The sequence below is a fragment of the Orycteropus afer genome, unplaced genomic scaffold, assembly GCF_000298275.1.
Source record: "Orycteropus afer afer isolate SDZICR_OR568_19922 unplaced genomic scaffold, OryAfe1.0 scaffold00054, whole genome shotgun sequence".
Taxonomy (NCBI): Eukaryota; Metazoa; Chordata; class Mammalia; order Tubulidentata; family Orycteropodidae; genus Orycteropus; species Orycteropus afer.
The window spans coordinates 9,744,571-9,762,121 of NW_006921641.1; the positions used below are offsets into that span (position 1 = coordinate 9,744,571).

The following is a 17,551-nucleotide window of genomic DNA, read 5'->3' on the forward strand; positions in this document are numbered from 1 at the left end:
TCCTATTTTGCTGAGAGTTTTGATCAGGAATGGGTGTTGGATTTTATCAAATGCCTTTTCTGCATCAATTGATATGATCATGTGGTTCTTCTGTTTTACTTACATGGTGGATGGCATTGATTGTTTTTCTAATGTTGAACCATCCTTGCACATCTGATATGAATCCAACTTCGTCATAATGAATGATTTTCTTGATATGTTGTTGGAGTTTATTGACTAGGATTTTGTTGAAGATTTCTGCATCTATATTCATGAGGGATATTGGTCTGTAAATTTTCCTTTTGAGTGATATCTTTGACTGGTTTTGATGTCAAGGTTATGGCTGCTTCATAAAATGAGTTAGGGAGGATTCCATTCTTTTCTATGTTTTGCAATAGTTTGAGTAGGAATGGTGTCAGTTCTTCTCTAAATGTTTGGTAGAATTCTCTGGTGAAACCATCTGGGCCAGGACTTCTTTTTATGGTAATTTTTGATGACCTGTTTAATTTCTTCTTTTGTTATGGGTCTGTTCAACTTTGCCACATCAGTCTGTTTTAGTTTAGGTAGGTGGTGTGTTTCTAGAAATCTGTCCATTTCTTCCAGATTTTCAAATTTGTTGGAGTACAGTTCTTTATAGTATCCTGATATTATCCTTTATATTTCAGTTGGTTCTGTTATGATGTCACCCATTTTGTTTCTTATGCATGTTATCTGTATTCTCCCCCTCTTTTCCTTTGTTAAATTTGCTAGTGGTTTGTCAATTTTTTTGATCTTTTCCGAAAACCAAATTCTGGTCTTGTTGATTTTTTTCTATTGCCCGTCTATTTTCTGTTTCATTGATTTCTGCTTGAATCTTTATTATTTATTTTCTTCTGGTGAATGTATAGGCTATTCTTGCTGTTCTTTTTCTAATAGTTGGAGATATTGGTTTAAAGTGTTGATTTTGGCTTTCTTTTTTGATGTGTGTATTTATTGCTATAAAATGGACTCTGATGACTGCTTTTGTGGTGTCCCAAAGATTTTGGGATGTTGTGTTTTCATTCTCATTTGATTCAAGGAATTCTTCAATTTTATTTCTTCTCTTACCCAGTCTTTTTAAGGAGGGGGTTGTTCAGTTTCCAAGTGTTTACTCTTCGTCCATTGATTTTCCTATTGTTGATCTCTAATTCGATGGCATTATGATCTGAGAAGATGGTTTGCAGTGTTTCGATGTTTTTAAATTTATGAAGGCTTGCTTTATGGCCTAACATATGGTCTATCATGGAAAATGTTCCACGTACACTGGAAAAGAATGTGTATTGTGCTGTTTTTGGTTGAAGTGCTCTGTAGATGTTTATAACATCAAGTTGGTAGACTGTTGTTTAGCTCTTCTGCATCTTTGTTGAGTTTTTTTCAAATTGTTCTAGCTTTCATTGAAAGTAGTGTATTAAAGTCTCCCACTACGACTGTAGAGTTGACATTTCAACTCTTTTAAAGTCTGATTTATGTATTTTGGGGTTCTTTCACTGGGTCCATATTTATTATGGTTATATCTTCATGTTCAATTGCCCCTTTAATCATTATATAATGCCCTTCCTTGTCTCGTACGGTGGTTAAAGTCAATTTGATCAGAAGTTAATATTGCCACCCCTGCTCTTTTACAGTTGCCATTTGCTTGGTATCACTTTGTCCAACCTTTGATTTTTAGTCTACTTTTGTCTTTCAAGAGGTGTGTCTCTTTGTAGACAGCTTATTGATGAGTTTTGTTTTCTCACCCAATCTGCAACTCTCTGTCTCTTGAGTGGTGCATTTAATCCATTAACATTCAGTGTAATTATTGACAAGTATGAATTGGTCCCTTTCATTTTGTTATGTGTTTTTCCATGGTGTCCCTGGTTTCTTTGTTCTATATTATTTTCTGTGCTGAGCTCATTTATGAATCATGTTATCATTTCCTTTGTTGCTGTTGTTTTAGTATTTGCTGAATATTTGTGCTTGTCCTCTTTTTTATCGTGATATGAAGGCTTATCGTTTTTTGGTTTTTTTTAGGTTACCCTGTGATTTCTAATTTTCTCCCCAAGTTTGGAATACTACATTCAATCTTGCAACTCTCTTGACTTCCTCACCATTCAGAAGTTCTGTAACTACACATTACTTTCCCTCTTTTTGGTTTGTAACTGTCCTCACATGCCAACTGATGCCACTGGTTCCCTGTTTACAAGCTTGTAAGTTTATTTTACTTTGGATATGTCCATAGCTGTACGTTCTGGGTTATGTCATCTTGTGTATTAATGGTCGATTGTTATTTGCTGTTTTTGGTTCTCTGTTCAAAGGATTCCCTTCAGTATATCTTGTAAGGTTGGTCTTGTTTTAACAAATTCGGCTAGCTTCTGTTTATCTGGAAATCTTCTAATTTCACCATCATATTTGAGAGACAATTTTGCTAGGTATGTAATTCTTGGTTGAAAATTTTTCTCTTTCAGGATTTTATATATACCATCCCACTGCCTTATCACGTCGTTTCTGCTGAGAAATCAGAGCTTATTCTTACTGGTTGTCCTTTGTAAATAACTTTTTGTTTCTCCTGTGCTGCTTTCAAGATTCTTTCTTCGTCTTTGGTTTTGATGAGTTTGATGATCTTATGTCTTAGTGATTTTCTTTTGTAGTCTATCCTGTTTGAGGTTTGTTGTACTTCCTCAATGGATATATACTCATCTTTCATCATGTCAGAGAAGTTCTCCTCCAAAAAATCTTGGGAAATTTTCTCAGTGGTTGTATTTTTCTCTTCCTGTTCTGGAATTCCAATGACATGTAGGTTATTCCTTTTGATGATATCCCACATGAACCTTAAGCTTTCTCCATTTTGTTTTGATCTTTTTCTGATTGATCCCTTTCCAAATTAGTATTCAGATATTTGTCTTCAATCTCATTAATTCTGTCTTCCATTGCATCAATTCTATTCCTTTGCCCTTTCAATGTGTTATCTATTTCTAACAATTTAGTATTAATCTTCTGGATTTCTACCTGTAGATTTAGAATCATTTCTAATTTTTCATTTATTTTGTTGTCTTGTTCTTGTATTTTCTTCCACAATTCTTCTAGGGTTTTGTCTGTGTTTTCCTTGGTCTGTCTCTCAAACCTCTGAAGTTACCTAAATATAATTCTTTTGGATTCCTTATCAGAGCATTCCAATGCTGCTTCTTCCTCAGGGATGTGTTCTGGGTCTGTATCCTGGCTCCCTTGTTTCTACCATTTTCTCTTGCTTCTTTGTGTGGACTGTGATGGTCTGTTGTCCCCGAGACACTGTGGTGTTACTGTATTTAGATCTCTGTTAACTATTTGTGAAGACCATGCAAGGGTGAGTCAGGCTCTTCTTGGTGGTTGTTTATCATTGGCCCATTGGTGGAGAAGGAAGTGGTGAATCTCACTCAGTAAGTGAAGCTGCAGGAGGTATGGGTTTAGATGTGTTGTATGGGGACTGCTGCTGTCTACCACTCAGTTAGACAAATATAACAACTGAATAACCATCAAAAAAGTGAAAGCAAATGGATAAAAAGTACTCTGTGTAAACCTGCAATATCTGAGGGACAGGGCAATAAGAGAAAAAAGGTACAGACGGAAAATGATGAAGAAAAAAAAATGGGAAAAATGCAAGAAAAACAAAAAACAGGGTTAACCACAAGAAGGAAAAAAAAAAACTTGCAACCCGGAACAAAGAAAAGAAAAAAAGCTGAAAACTAGAACCTGGGAGGGGAAAAATAAATAGTAATAGTAAAAAGGACAAAAATAATAATAATAGTAGTAGTTTTTAAACAGATAAAAACAAACTAACAGAAAAAAAAAAAAATCGGAGTAGGGCAGGCAAGGCACCCAGGCTCTGTCAGAGAACACAGACGGATGGAATTCCTGGCGGCCCAGAAAGTGGGTGGGAGTGAGGGATGGCCACACCTTCGTTCACCAAGAGATTGTGAGGTATAAGAGTAAAAGGGCAATGTCACACCTTTCCAGTCATCCGGGTCTGGAATGTCCTTGGGGTTCCTGGCAAATGGAGCCTGTTCTTAAATCCCTGGAGTCTGGGAGAAGGCTGTCGCTTTAAATATCCAAAATGGTCAAACTGCTTGTAATCATTCAAAATGGCTGCGCCCACCAATCATCAATATCCAAGCTGTCTGTGCCATCACAATCGCTGCCAGACTGCTGCTCTGTATGTCTCCTTTATTGGTGTTTCCATGCAAATTCTTCTGACAGTTGGAGTTTAGTCCACTTTTATAGCCTTCCCTTCAAGGCTCAGGGGTCCATGATTATCTTCTGTATCTGTGTTAACTGGTTCCCCTTTTCTTTGTTGAAGAGGGTCTGTGCAGCCTTTCTGCCTATTCTGCCATCTTGAAATGAAAAATCCCACCATAACCTTTAACAAAACCTATTCTGAGTGCTAGATAAGCAAATAAAAGAATAAACAAATTTTTTTTATAGCTTAAAATATAATTGATAGAAGGATGTGACAAAGAATCCAACTCATACTGTGATATATAAATGTTTTTTTCTAGCATTACTTTAAGATTTTAGGCACTATCCCTTCTATTTCCATGGATAATTGAGAGCCAACAGTAGCCCCAACAAAATGCCAATTATTATCAGGTGCCACTGAGTCAGTTCTAACTCAGCAACTTTTATGTACAACAGAACAAAACACTTTCCAGTCCTGCATCATCCTCATAATAATTGCTGTGTTTCAACCCATCGCTGCAGCCACTGTGTCAATCCACCTCACTGAGGGTCTTCCTTTTCAATGACCAATGACTTTACCAAGCATGATGTCCTTCTCTAGGAACTGGTCCCTCCTGACAGACAACATGTCCAAAGTACATGACAAAAATCTCACAATCCTCACTTCTAAGAATTTTTGGCTATACTTCTTCCAAGACAGGTATGTTCATTCTCCTGGCAGACCACGGTATACTCAATACTCTTTGCCAACACCGTAATTCAAAAAAATCAATTCTTTTTTGGTGTTCCTTATTCATTGTTCAGTTTTTGCATGCCTAAGAAGGGGACTGAAATGCTATGGGTTGAGTCAGCCATAATCTAGTCCTCAAAGTGACACCTTTGCTTTTTAACACTTTAAAGAGGTTTTTTTGCAACAGATTTACCCATTGCAAAACTTCATTTGATTTTGACCGTTGCTTCCATGAATGTTGTTTGTGGATCCAAGTAAAATAAAATCCTTGACAATTTCCAATATTTTCTCCATTCATCATGATGTTGCTTACTAGTACAATTAAGATGATTTTTTGTTTTATGTTGAGGTGTAATCCATACTGAAGGCTGAAATCTTTGATCTTCATCAGTAAGTATCTCAAGTACACCTCACTTTAAATGAGCAAGGTGCTAAAGATTTAATTTCTATCATTTATTTATCATTACAAGATACCTCTGACACTCCTGAAACAAGGTTTGAACAAGACAGGCATACCTGTGAGCCTGTATATAAATTCTTACAACCTGGTAAAATTTTAAAAGGCAGGAAAGGGATACATATAATGTAAATGAAATTTAGCTATAAAACTTTTATGTACAGAAACATCTGAAGGCAAATGTAACAATATATAACTTTTCTCCTTTCTATACTTTTTCAAAGCTCTTATATCCATATATAAGCCAAGAAAAAAAAGACCAATTTATAAAAGACAATAGTGACAGCACAAAAGGGCTCATATGTCATTCTACTTGGGGCGAAATAATTCTCTAAAACAAGCATTTGATATTTTGAAGGGCAGATTAAAAAGAATAGCTTTGTTAAACTATCAGTATAATCTTTATCGAAGTCAAACTATTCCTACTCAGAAACTATAGCTGAGAAGACTTACTGTGGACAGGTAAGATGCATGGACCGTTAGCACACATTTTAGCCACTGGACCATTAAAACAGCACTGAAAAAAGAGAAAGAAAAACCCAGATAGGCAAAGTGAATATGTATGAATTGTACTTTGTAAAGATGATCATAATAAATAAATTACTATGAACTTGGCAATTCTTTCACTGAGTCTATTTGAGATTTGTGTTGTATTAACCTGGGGGGTGAGGGTGTGGCATGGAAGGGAAACAAGACAAAAATCCTTTCCTCTAGAACAATTAAAGAATGAAACCCACTCATTACTTCATAATAAACTGATACCAAGGCAGTAATATTTATTTAAACTGGGCTCAACCAATTTGCATTTTATTAAAGCCCGTGTCTGACACCAATAGCAATTTCCAACCCAATATTAAAAAGCAATTATAGACTAAAAATGTGCAAACTTGGCCAATTTGTGAACTCTTTAGCTTTCTTGCTCTGTGAGCTTCAAAGGCTAATAAATGGAGCCTATCAGTAAAAATAATTTAGGAAAGCTAAACCTGTGTATTTGGGAGCTCTGGTAGCATAGTGGCTAAGACACTTGCCTGCTAACCAGACGGCTGGCGGTTCAAACCCACCAGCCACTCCTCGGAAGGAAGGTTGGGCAATCCTACTTCCGTAGTGATACTGCCTCGGAAACCCAAGGAGGGGTCGCTATGACTCGGGCCGACTCGACGGCACATAACAACAACAACAACAAACCTGTATATTACAGAAACTGACAATACTATGCTACAAGTTTAGAATCTTATCAAATTATTAAGAAATAAAGACCCTTAAAATTTTATACTTTAGCTCAAACATTTCCTTACTATTTTAAGAAGATACCACAGGTCAGCAAGTTCCAAGATAATTTCATATATCATGGTTAAGACTGAATCATTAAATTCCCTTATATTAAATGACCTAAAAATAAAGTTGAAATACCTATATAGGATTTTCTAAAGTAAAAATAAAACCTTAGGACAAAGAACATTCCCCTTAAAAAAAGGCAAAGCAGCAAGTAGTATGTGACATTCTGTTTTACATGAGGTTGCTATGAGTCAAAAACAATTCAACAGCACCTAACAACAATGTTTAATTTCATGCTGCAGACACACTGGTTTATAACAATGGCCTCTAATACATTTATAAAAATGTATCAACTGAAGTTGCCTAAACATCTTACCTATTAGGATGTCCCTGCAATCTCTTTGTAAGCTGAGGAGGAGAAAAGCACTATTAGAAACAGTGTATTAGAAACAACCTATTCCCATAAATTCTCATGGTCCACACACCCATAAAAACAGGAGAAAATATGACTGTAATAAGGAAACCATCACTCCATTTAGTGGTGTAATTTCAACCAAAATAATATATTCTAGGAATGTATTTCTACAGTTAAAAGATTAATTGCCTAGGAAAAAATGTAGGCTAGAATTTATATAAATGTCCAGAATAGGCAAATTCACAGAGGCAGAAAATAGATATGTCGCCGCTTAGGGAAGGAGGAATGGGGAGTGACTGCTAATGTGTAAGGGAGTTCCTCTTGAGGTGGTGTTAGCACAAGTTTGTGAATATACTAAAACACTAAATTGTATGCTTTAAAAGAGTGATTTTTAATTATGTCTCTATTTTTAAAAAATACCTAGAAAATAATCTAAACTAGGCAAGAGTTGTTTGAGTAGGCAATATTCCAATAACATAACTACGGTTCCTCTACTACATGATAATACTTTTAAAAACATAAAGGTGTTCTCTAGTAATAATGGTAAATCACCCATATTAATACTAAAATTATACTCAGAAAATACTTCAGCATTTAAAAAATATATAATCCAAATACAATCTCTTATCACAAAGAATCCATTTTACCTTTAAGACTTGTTTTAGCAGCCTATACCCTGTACTCTTTAGAAAAAGTTTCTGTCCAATTATGTATACATTTAAGAGAGACAAAAGAAAAAAAATCCTTAAATAACTATGATTAGGAAATTATTTGAACGCAACACATGACACTTCAGTGACCAATACCTTCACTGGCTCTCAAATGTCTCCAGAGTCTGGGATTTGGTTTAATTCGAGTTCTCCCCTGGTGCCCGCAAAAGCCATCAATGACTGTACACAGGCTTCCTGGGCACCAGTGCTCCCACTACCTTTTTGCTGTCTAGCCACTACCTAGCCCTTTCTTAACAATGTTAAAAAAGAGTTACTTAAGCAAAATCTGGACAACCACTTATCAGAAAGAAAGAAAGTTATAGATGCCAGAGACTGTACTACTACTAGACAATCTTAATGCCCTCTCCAATTCCACACTGCCATGCATGGAGATCAAAAGCCCTTCTGGGATTTAAAAAAAGAAAAATCAATGATTTAATGTTAGGTTAGGGTACCTTGCAGGACATAACAAAAAACAAAATGAGAATTTAGGGCCTCTACATTGGGTTTTCTAGAACCATCTTCCTCGTGTTGATGACATCCTGCACATGAAGCATTCCATGGTTCACTTTAAAGTTCAAAATACCTTTGAGGTAAAAATACATACATACTAGTGGAATAAAAATAAAAATAAAAATGCCAATGACATTTCCTTTCATTGCCTAAGGAATTCATCAACTTCCTTTTGTACGAGTTCTTCCTAGGTACCCTCCTTGGAGAGATCAATCATGGGAGAATAAAAGCGCTGTGTATACACAGGGAGACAGCTCAGGGGATAGGAGTGCAGAGGAGGGAAGGACACAGGGAAAAGATTAACTATGGGGAGAAAGTGGGAGGGGAGCTGTTGTACTGAGGGAAATTTCAGTCAATTATCAGGAGACAAAGTGTATGTGAGCTGCTGTATGGAAAGTGAATTTGCTCTGCAAATTTTTACCCACCCAAATCACAATAAAATTTTTTTTTAAAAAAAGTACTTAAGAGTTTTTCCTATTCATCCACTCTCTACATGCCAGCCTCTTTATATATTACGAATCCAATACTGCTAAATTCATAGTATTAGGGCCTTAAAATACAAAAAGCACTCAAGTTACCTCTTGTAATAATGGAATAACAGCATGGAGGGGCATCCTTAATACAGTCTTCTTTATTAGGTTTACATTCCTAGTTTGAAGTACTTTCTGTGGGAAAATAAAAGCAGTATCAAGATGAGGATACTTAGAAAAACTAAGAACACTAACAGGAAAAATGTCTGTAAAAATGATTAAACAGATCAAGGCAATAAGCTATCAACTCAATTTTAGCAAGTAAAGGTTGGAGGGACTGAATCTGAATGGAGAATGTTATGCTTTGTGGGTATCTGACAGGTACAACTTCAGTTATCAAAAACTTTACTTCAATAAACACATTTCTTTTCTACAAACCTTAATGTTTTATGAACCAAAGTTTTAGTTACAACACCAAAAGAGTATTTCTAGACATTTAAATATAGGTATAAACACTTTAGAAACAAAAATTTCCAAATCTTCATGACATTAGAGATGTATCTATACAAGTGTGGTCAAACATGGTAAAATCACTTAAAAAGCAACAAACCTTTTAATGTAAAGTGTCAACTGTGTGACAAAATTTTAAACGACTGAAGACATCATATAATGAATGTTTAAATCAAAACCAATTTGCCATTAGAGGTGAATCTATGGGTGAAACCCAGTCTCTGCCCCAAGTTACAGAAAAGGAGACAAAGTAGGTTAGTCCTGATCCTGACAATGAGAAGCTGCATCCACTAGGACAGGCCATTCACTTTCTCCAAATCCCAGATGCTTCCTCTAGAGAGGGAAAAGATGGAAAATAAGAACCCTTTCAGCTCCCAAAAATCCTGATCCCCTCATCTCCTTCCTCTTAAGTTCTTTTAAATACTCTGGAATTCCAAAAAGTTTTTACTGCTGAAGCATCTACCCTAATGGTGAATGCTGTTTTGGTTGTTCCTACTTTAAGATATCCACAGGATACAAACCCAGAGCACTGAAGGGCAAAAATGTAGAGTTAGTTTCTAACCTGTTTTAACAGCTCCTCTCATATCCTTTCAGAATTCCCTATGGATTTTATTTGCTTGTAAAAGTATCTTTGTAACAATATCCTCCCAAAAATGCAAATGCTATTTAAAAAGTATGACTTACATAATTAAGTATATTGTTTCTTAAGCAGCCTTTCAAAAAAAAATTTTTATACACAATTACTAGAGACCTGAGGGACAGACTGCTCTAATAGTCTCAATTAACCTGAAATTTGCATTTCCAAATAATCAGAATGCAAGATTCAAAACAAAATATGCTAATCCTAACTTTAACAATAATTCAGATGGTGCTTGAGAATCATGAATATTCTTCAAATCACCTCTTTATCATTATTCAAAACTTTCCACTGATGCCAAAGCTGCAGGAAAAATTGTGTCTGAACTGCTCTACAAATTACTTTGACACAAATATGTTCACCCCATCAAGAGGCCCCATCTTAAACAGACAAAGAGAAAAGCAGTATTTTGAGTCAGCAAATACACACTTGAACTTGTTGTAGCCAAAAGCTTGGTTAAGAAACAAGTACTGACAGTTTGAAAGATGTGTAGTCTGTGAAATTTTCTAATGCTCTAAAAGTAATCATATAATTTAGTGCCCAAACTGGGATACTACTGAGAGTGAAAGCAATCCTATTAATAACTACACTAAGATAACAGGCGAAAAACAGGACAGGCAAGTAAGAATATATGTGATCCAGCTATTCAGAAGCTATCCCAAACTGTGGGGTACAAAAACTTTTAATAAGTTTTCAGGTAATTCTTACGCCCTCTAAAGACTGCAGCTCTATGGTAACAACTTTCAAATTTTAAAATAAAAACAAAGGTTATCCCAAACCAAGTGAAATGATAACAAAGGGAATCAGCATCACTGTTTGACTTTTGCTAAGGACATATAATTAACAAGATGATTCTGAGAGTAGGTTTTATTTTTCTTCTACAACTTTACTGCAGTGTAACTGAAGCATAATAAACAGCACTTAAAATGCACAATTGATCAGTATGGCATACAAACATACCAGTGAAATAAACAGTATTATAAAAATAAGCATTCCATTACCCTTAAGTCTTCTTAAGTCTCTTAATAATTCATTTCTCCTTCCATGCCCCATCCCCAGGCAACCACTGAACTATAGATTGGTTTCCATTTTCCAGAATCTTTAAACAGAATCAAATCATGTACTGTCTGCGTTCTTTATCACAGAATACATCTACTCCTCACTTACAAACTATCTTTGATATCTGACATGTTGCATTTGTAAGAATAGTTAAAAAAAAAAAAAAAAAAACTACTATGCAGATGTTTTGTGTATTAATGACATACGTCTGGCCTTAACACATGATGAAGTGATAGATGAGAGTAACGCTGCCTGTGATGGTTAAGATTATTGCCTGTGATGGTTAAGGTTAACTGTCCAATTGACTGGGTCATGAATCTAAGTGATTTCACAGTGGGGTAATGATGTAATTTCACAGTTCTGTAACAATACATTCATCCTGCCTTTAATGATCTAATGAGATGATCCTCCATTTTCCCATAATGCTGATTTTTCCATAATGACCTGGTCTTTGGAACCTAACCATGTCAGCTAGTGAGGAGGAGGTGTAATCATTTTGGGAGTCATATATGCTATTTGTGTATCAACAATCCATTCCTTATACTGCTAAACAAACAAGTGGTTTTTCCATTAATTTGCTGAAGGACATATGGATCCTTTCCAGTTTCTGGCAAATGTAAAACTATTATAAACAATCATGTACAAATCTGAATGAACATAGGTTTCTGGTTTTCTAGAATGGCTAGGTCTTATGGTAGGGTTACATATAAGGAAGACCGAAGAAGAGTTGATGCTTTTGAGTTGTGGTGCTGGCGGAGAATGCTGAAAGTACCGTGGACTGCTAAAAGAACTAACAGATCTGTCCTGGAGGAAGTGCAGCCAGAATGCTCCTTGGAAGCAAGAATGGCCAGACTTCGTCTCACCTATTTTGGTCATGTTGTAAGAAGGGACCATTCCCTGGAGAAGGATGTCATGCTTGGTAGGGTGGAGGGTCGACGAAGGAGAGGGAGGCCTTCAACGAGATGGATTGATACGGTGGCTGCGATGATGGGCTCAAGTATGGCAGGGATTGTGGGGCTGGCGCGGGATCGGGCAGTGTTTCGTTCTGCTGTGCACGGGGTCGCTATGAGTCGGAAACAACTCGACGGCGCTTAACAACAACAACAACAACAACATATAACTTGAGAATTCAAGTTGCTCTATATCCTTACCAGTCTTTTTCATTTTAACCAATCTATAATGGGTATGCAATTATCTCACTGTGGTACTAATCTGAATTTTTTCTGATGATTAATACTCCTTTACATGTGCTTACTAGCCATTTAAATTCTTATGTGAACTGGGTGTTTCAAATATTTCACCAATTTTTTAAATTTGGGTTGTTCATTTTATTATTGCATTGTAAGAGTTCTTTATATATTCTGGATACAAATCCTGTTCTGAAATATGAGTTGTGAATATTTTCCCCCTAGTCTGTGACCAGTCTTTTCATTCTAACAGGGTTGTTTGAAGGGCAGAGTGTTTAAGTTCAAATTATCAAGTTTTCTCTTCAGTGTTTCATGCTCTTTGTGATGTATCTATGAAATCTTTCCTCACACAAGGTCATACAGATTTTCTTCTTCTGTTCCAAAAGCTTTGTACTTGTGGGTTTTATATTTAGATCTATAGTCTATTTTGGATTGATTTCTATGTATGGTGTGAGGTAAGAACTGAAATTCATTTTTTCCACATGTATATTTATATGGTGTAGTATTAATTCTTGAGATTTTGCTTTCCCCCACTGACTGACTCTGGCATCATTGCTGAAAATCAATTATGTGTGGACTGTTTGACTCACTACTCTGTTCCCTTAATCTACATTTTTTTTTTTTTTAACCAATATCAAACTATCTCGATTATTACAGCTTTATCCTGAAATTAAGGAGCTCTGGTGGTGCAGGGCCTAAGGCCTGACTGCTAACCAGAAAGCTGGTGGTTCAAACCCACCACCCGCTCCACAGAAGGAAGACAGGGCAATCTATTCCGAAAAGACTCACCACGTTGAAAACCCAACAGGGGTCATGATGAGACAGAATCAACTAATTGGCAATGGGTTTGGTTTGGGTTGGCATCCTGAAATTAAGGAGGATAAATCCCTCAACTTTGTCTTATTTTAAACCATGCTGCTTATGTCATGTCTTTTGCATTTCCATACAAATTTTAGGGTCTGTTTGTCAATTTCTACTAACACTGCTAGAGTTTTGATTGGGAATGTATCAAATATATAGATTAATTTGGGGAGAATTCCTCATCTTGACAATAATGAATCTTTTAATCTTTTTAGCTTTTTTGTCAGATCTGCATTTAATTGCTCTCAATATTGTTTTGAGGAGCTCTGGTGGTACAGTGGTTAAAGCATTTAGCTGCTAACCAAAAGGTCAGCAGCTTGAATCCACCAGCTGCTCAGTGGCAGAAAGAAGAGGCAACCTGCTTTCATAAAGAATTACAGCCTTGGAAACCCAATAGGGAAGTCCTCTGTCCTAAAAAGGTGCAATAAGTCAGAATTGACTCAATGGCAGTGGGTTCATTTGTGGAACACTGCTTTGTAGTTTTCACAGTATAGGTATAGACATCATTTTTTATAGGTTTATCCATGTTAGTTAGTACTACTGTAAATGGGATTTTTAGAGAATTTTATAAATTGGCTGTTGTCAGGTTCATTGAGTTAGTTCTAACTCATACCAACCTCAGATACAACAGAACAAGAACACCACCCAGTAATGTACCACTGAAATATTGCTATGTTTGAGCCCACTGTTGCAGTCACTGTGTCAATCCATCTCCTTGAGAGTCCTCTTTTGTGCTGATCTTCTACTTTACCAAGCAATAATATCCTTCTCCAGGCACTGGTCCATCCTAACAATACATCCAAAGTACGTGAGATGAAGTCTCATCATCTTCCTTTCTAAGGAGCATTTTGCCTATAATTCTTCCAAGACAGATTTGTTTGTTCACCATAATTCAAAGGCATCAAACTCTTTTTTGGTCTCCCTTATTGACTGTGCAGCTTTCACATGCCTATGAGGCAGTTGAAAATACAATGGCTTGGATCAGGGACAATTTATATCCTCAAATAGATGTCTTTTTAACACTTTAAAAGAGCTTTTTTGCAGCTGGTTTGCCAGATGCAGTATGTCATTTGGTTTCTTAACTGTTGCTTCCATGAGCTTAGATCAAGCCAAGTAAAACAAAATCCTTAACAACTTCAGTCTCTTCCCCGTTTATCATGCTGTTACTTACTGGTCCAGTTGTGAGGACTTTTGTTTATGTTAGTGTAATCCATAGAGAAGGCTATATATAGTCTTTGATCGTTAACAGTAAGTGCTTCAAGTCCTCTTCACTTTCAGCGAGCAAGGTTCTGTTATCTGCCTATTTCCATTTATTAATGAATCTTCCTCCAAACCTGACGCCACATTCTTTTTCATACAGTCCAGCTTCTTGGGTTATTTGCGAGCACACAGACTGAGTAAGCATGGTGAAAAGATATCCTTGACGCATACTTTCCTGATTTTAAACCACGCATACAGTATCCCCTTTGTTCTATTTGAACAACTGCCACTTGGTCTGTGTACAGATACTGTGTGAGTACAATTAAGTGTTCTGGCACAATGTAATCCATAATTTGTTATGATACACACAATGCCTTTGCATAGTCAAAAAAACACAGGTAAACCTTTTTTTATGGCATTCTCTGCTTTCAGTTAAGATGCATCTGACGTTAGTAGTGATATCCTCTGTTCCATCCACATCCTCTTCTGAACCCAGCACAAATTTCTGGCAGTTCCCTGTCCATGTGGTGCTGCAATCATTTTTGAATTAATACAGCTACTTTTTTTTTTTTTAATTGTGATTTGGGTGAAAATTTACAGAGCAAATTCACTTTCCATACAGCAGTTCACATATACTTTGTCTCACGTCATTGCCCACAGTTTACCACAATGCAACAGCTCCCCTACCACTTCCCACAGTTACCTCTTCCCAGTGTCCATCCCTCCATACACATCTGTCCCCTGAGCTGTCTCCCAGTGCATAAGCAGCCCTTCTTTCTCCCATGATTGTTCTCTCCAAGGAGTGTATCTACCTGAGGTAGATGTTCAGTTCACATGCCTGTCTTTTGTTTGGCTGGAAACCACAGGTGTGGGTTCAATTCCAGACCTGAAGGGCAGCTAGTAGCCATAGTCTCAGTGGTTCTACCAGGCTCTATCGGACCAGGAAACCAATACAGATACTTTTATAGATATTCTAAAAAATTTTTTTCTGATGGATACTAAGAATTACATAAATTACTATGTATCTCTTCCTGCATGTGCTGTAACAGGATCAAAATACCACCTTCCTAATGCCAAAAATTTTAATGTCAAGTTTTCTATGGTATTCCTAACCTTATTTCTAGTAACATGCTGTATCCTTTCCATTGTTTTATTTCATTCTTTGGTTTTTATTTAATATCCTCGTACTATATTGTATGTGTCATGTGTCCTCATAAGGTACCTTTTGAGACTGGGGAAGATTATTTTCAGGGGGAAAATATTTAATAATTTTCATATAACTTAATAATAAATTTGTAACAATATTAAATAATTATTAAATATATTTGATTTTTTTTTTTTTTTTGCGAAAATCTTTTTCTTCAAAGAAAAAATGTCAATCTTTTACTAGCAGAATGTGCAAATGTATAATCTCCTAGATTACACACTATGGGAATATTTTCATACACTGTTTATTTAAAAGGAAATTATTTTAAGCCTTTCACTGTAACTTTTAGAGATCTTTTGCAGCACACAATTTTTTTAGCATTCAACTAGTTTCCAATTACTTCAACCTAATTAACAAACCACTTCAAACCCTTAATAATGACAAATCTCCCATGTATAATATTTTGCACTTTAAAACATCCTTTAATAAACCCTATTTCATCTGATCGTCCTACAATCCTATGATACTGTTACACTATCAAGTTAAAATAGGGGAAACAAGATACAAAGTGATTTATCTGTCAGGTCCCACAGTTATGAAGGGTGAAACTGTGTTCAATTCCAAAACATATGTTCTCTCTCCAAAACGTGTTACTCTCAAAGAGCATACACTAAGCTACAGCACAGCTACAGAATCCATTCTTCCCCTTTTCTGAACATACAGTAAGATTCTCTCTCAGGAGGTCCTAGAATAAAACATAGCCACAGGGCTGACTTTTAGCCAACAGAGTGAGTGTATGTATGAAAAGTAATGTATGCCACTTTCAGGGCCTGGGTTCATAGAACCTCCCATAAACTCCTTCACACTCTTTCCTGTGCCAATATAAATGAGATGGTAATAACCAGGGTGACCTGAGAAAGCACGAAATGAAAATGGCAAAACCGCCATTAATCTGGGTCCCTGACTATACATAAAAGAACCCCAAAGATCACTAATTATAAGGAAAAATAAACATCTGTGAAACTATTGTTTTTACCATATCCTAACTGTACCTATTAACTGAACACATTAATAAATGAAGATATATACTGATTAACACTTTGCATTCTTAGAAAAATCTAAGAATGTGGAATACACATTAATAAACATGTGCAATTAATTTCTAAGCACAGTGGAGTTAACTTTACTCCTCCTGTCCTTTCCAATGCTCACTTACATCTAAAACGTAACAGGTTTTATTTTATACAAAATGATTTTAGAAAGTAATTTCTACTATAATTAAAAACCAACTGGTATCGATAAACTAAAATACATAAAATAAAGGATGTATTAATCCTAGGTTTCCTGAACAAAGTGTACCTCAGGGTAACAAAAAAAGACTATCCTACAAACTTAAAGATTCTAACCTGAATTGTGTCAAGTTTCTATATCTAACTACCAGTATACATGAAGTAAGATGGGCAGAGGATTTGTAAAATGACACCACAGATTCAGCACGCAAAATCCACAACGTGGGAAAGTCTACAAGGCAAATAATCTAGTTTCCCCAGAAAATAAACTGCAAGAAGAGAGGCCTATCATCCCAATATGTGTGCTCTTCACTGGGCTCCTAGTCTGAAGAAAGCAAAAATAAAAACTTTATAAGTTTATGAGATAATCAGGGATATATAAACACAACCTGGGTATTTGATGATTTTAAGCAATCACAATTTTTTAGGTGATAATGAATTGTGGTTACATTTAAAAAGGAGTTTATATCTTCAGAATTAAACAGGGATATAACTTATGGATGGGAGCTCTGGTGGCATAGTGCCTAAGGTATCTGACTGCAAACCAGAAGGCTGGTGGTTCAAACCTACCAGCCACTCCCCAGAAGGAAGGTTGGGCAATCTACTTCCGTAGTGGTATCACCTCGGAAAACCAAGGAGGGGTCGCTACGAGTCAGACCTGACTTGAAGGCAGTGGGTTTCGGGTTTTATACTTATGGATGAAAGTATATGTCTGGGATTTGTTTTACCATAATCTGTGATTGGTAAGAAAAAGAGTTATGTGGGTAGGTAAGATGAAACAAGATTGGCTAGTATTGGTAACTGATAAATTTGGGTGATTGCTTTATGGAGGCCCCTGTATAGTTCTATTTTTATTAAAATTTTTTCTTAACAAAGTTAAGAAAAGGGGGGAAAAAGGTAACTGAT

General features: G+C 36.1%; 1 protein-coding gene across 1 annotated transcript in view; it reads right to left on the reverse strand.

The window, feature by feature from the left end:
* The window catches only part of WDR43 (WD repeat domain 43), a 70,793-nt gene that overhangs the window by 12,395 nt on the left and 40,847 nt on the right, over positions 1-17,551 (reverse strand). Inside the window, exons 12-14 of the mRNA XM_007938818.2 lie at positions 8,864-8,950; positions 7,024-7,055; positions 5,826-5,889 (exon numbers count right to left, since the gene is read on the reverse strand). Coding sequence (XP_007937009.1) covers positions 5,826-5,889; positions 7,024-7,055; positions 8,864-8,950 — 183 coding nt within the window. The remainder of the gene's footprint in view (positions 1-5,825; positions 5,890-7,023; positions 7,056-8,863; positions 8,951-17,551) is intronic.